Source organism: Anarrhichthys ocellatus, unplaced genomic scaffold (assembly GCF_004355925.1).
Source record: "Anarrhichthys ocellatus isolate YVR2014 unplaced genomic scaffold, GSC_Weel_1.0 scaffold3127, whole genome shotgun sequence".
NCBI lineage: Eukaryota > Metazoa > Chordata > Actinopteri > Perciformes > Anarhichadidae > Anarrhichthys > Anarrhichthys ocellatus.
The window spans coordinates 724-1,752 of record NW_022283101.1 but is presented as its reverse complement, the minus strand read 5'-3'; the positions used below and the strand labels follow the sequence as shown (position 1 = coordinate 1,752).

The following is a 1,029-nucleotide window of genomic DNA, read 5'->3' as shown; positions in this document are numbered from 1 at the left end:
TAATACCACACTGTGATACTACTGTGTTACAGTAAAGGTACTAATACAATTGTCTCACCTGTTCACTTAAATGTGAAGTAAAAGTAAAGAAAGTCTTTGTGAACACATTTAGAACATTGTGATTACTCAGTGTGAGCTCACCTCGTAGACCTGAACACCTGGACACCTGGACACCTGAACACCTGGACACCTGAACACCTGGACACCTGAACACCTGAACACCTGAACACCTGGACACCTGAACACCTGTCCGTTTGTCCCCTCAGGTTTCCTCCCTCCTAAAGTGGGCGGAGCTTCAGCGGCGGCGGGCGAGAACGAGGTGGCCGAGTTCGCCTTCAAGGACCAGATGGAGATGATGGTGAAGAGAGGCATCGTGGAGCAGTGCTGCCACCGGCCCTGCAACATCTTCGACCTGCAGAACTACTGTAACTAGCTTAGCTTAGCCTAGCCTAGCTTAGCTTAGCTTCTTGGCTAATTTAGCCCCGCCTCCAGCTTTGCATCAGAGGAGCGATGAAATTATTTTTTCCTAGAAAATAAAGTTTTGTGAATTAAGATTTGTGTGTTTATTGATTTGTTTATTTGTTGTCATTTAATTGATGATAATAATAACAATATTAATTATAATACTAATAACTTATAGCACTGTCTAAAGATACAAAGGGCTTCACAGTAAAAACTACTTACTTATTTTAAACTTCATTTATTCTCATACTTAATTTTTTTTTACTTAATTTCACAAAATCCTGAATAATAATTCTGAATAAAACGTTGTTTTTCCCACATGTTTAACCGAACACACAGTACACCGTTCTACTGCAGTACAAGTATGAATACCACACAGTACAAATACTTTGTTCCAGTAAAAGTACTATTACCATACAGTACAAATACTCTATTACAGTAAAAGTACTAATACCAGACAATAAAGATACTATGTTCCAGTAAAGTACTGATGCCACACAGTAGAACTACTGTGTTCCAGTAAAGCCTCGTGGTAGAGGAACGTTAAAGTCTATGTTTTAATCTTAT

At 39.1% G+C, this 1,029-nt stretch overlaps 1 protein-coding gene across 1 annotated transcript in view; it reads left to right on the top strand.

The window, feature by feature from the left end:
• ins (preproinsulin) overlaps positions 1-469 on the top strand; it is a 1,112-nt gene extending 643 nt beyond the window's left edge. Inside the window, exon 3 of the mRNA XM_031840678.1 lies at positions 267-469. Coding sequence (XP_031696538.1) covers positions 267-433 — 167 coding nt within the window. The 3' untranslated portion in view covers positions 434-469. The remainder of the gene's footprint in view (positions 1-266) is intronic.
• The last annotated feature ends 560 nt before the right edge of the window (positions 470-1,029 follow it).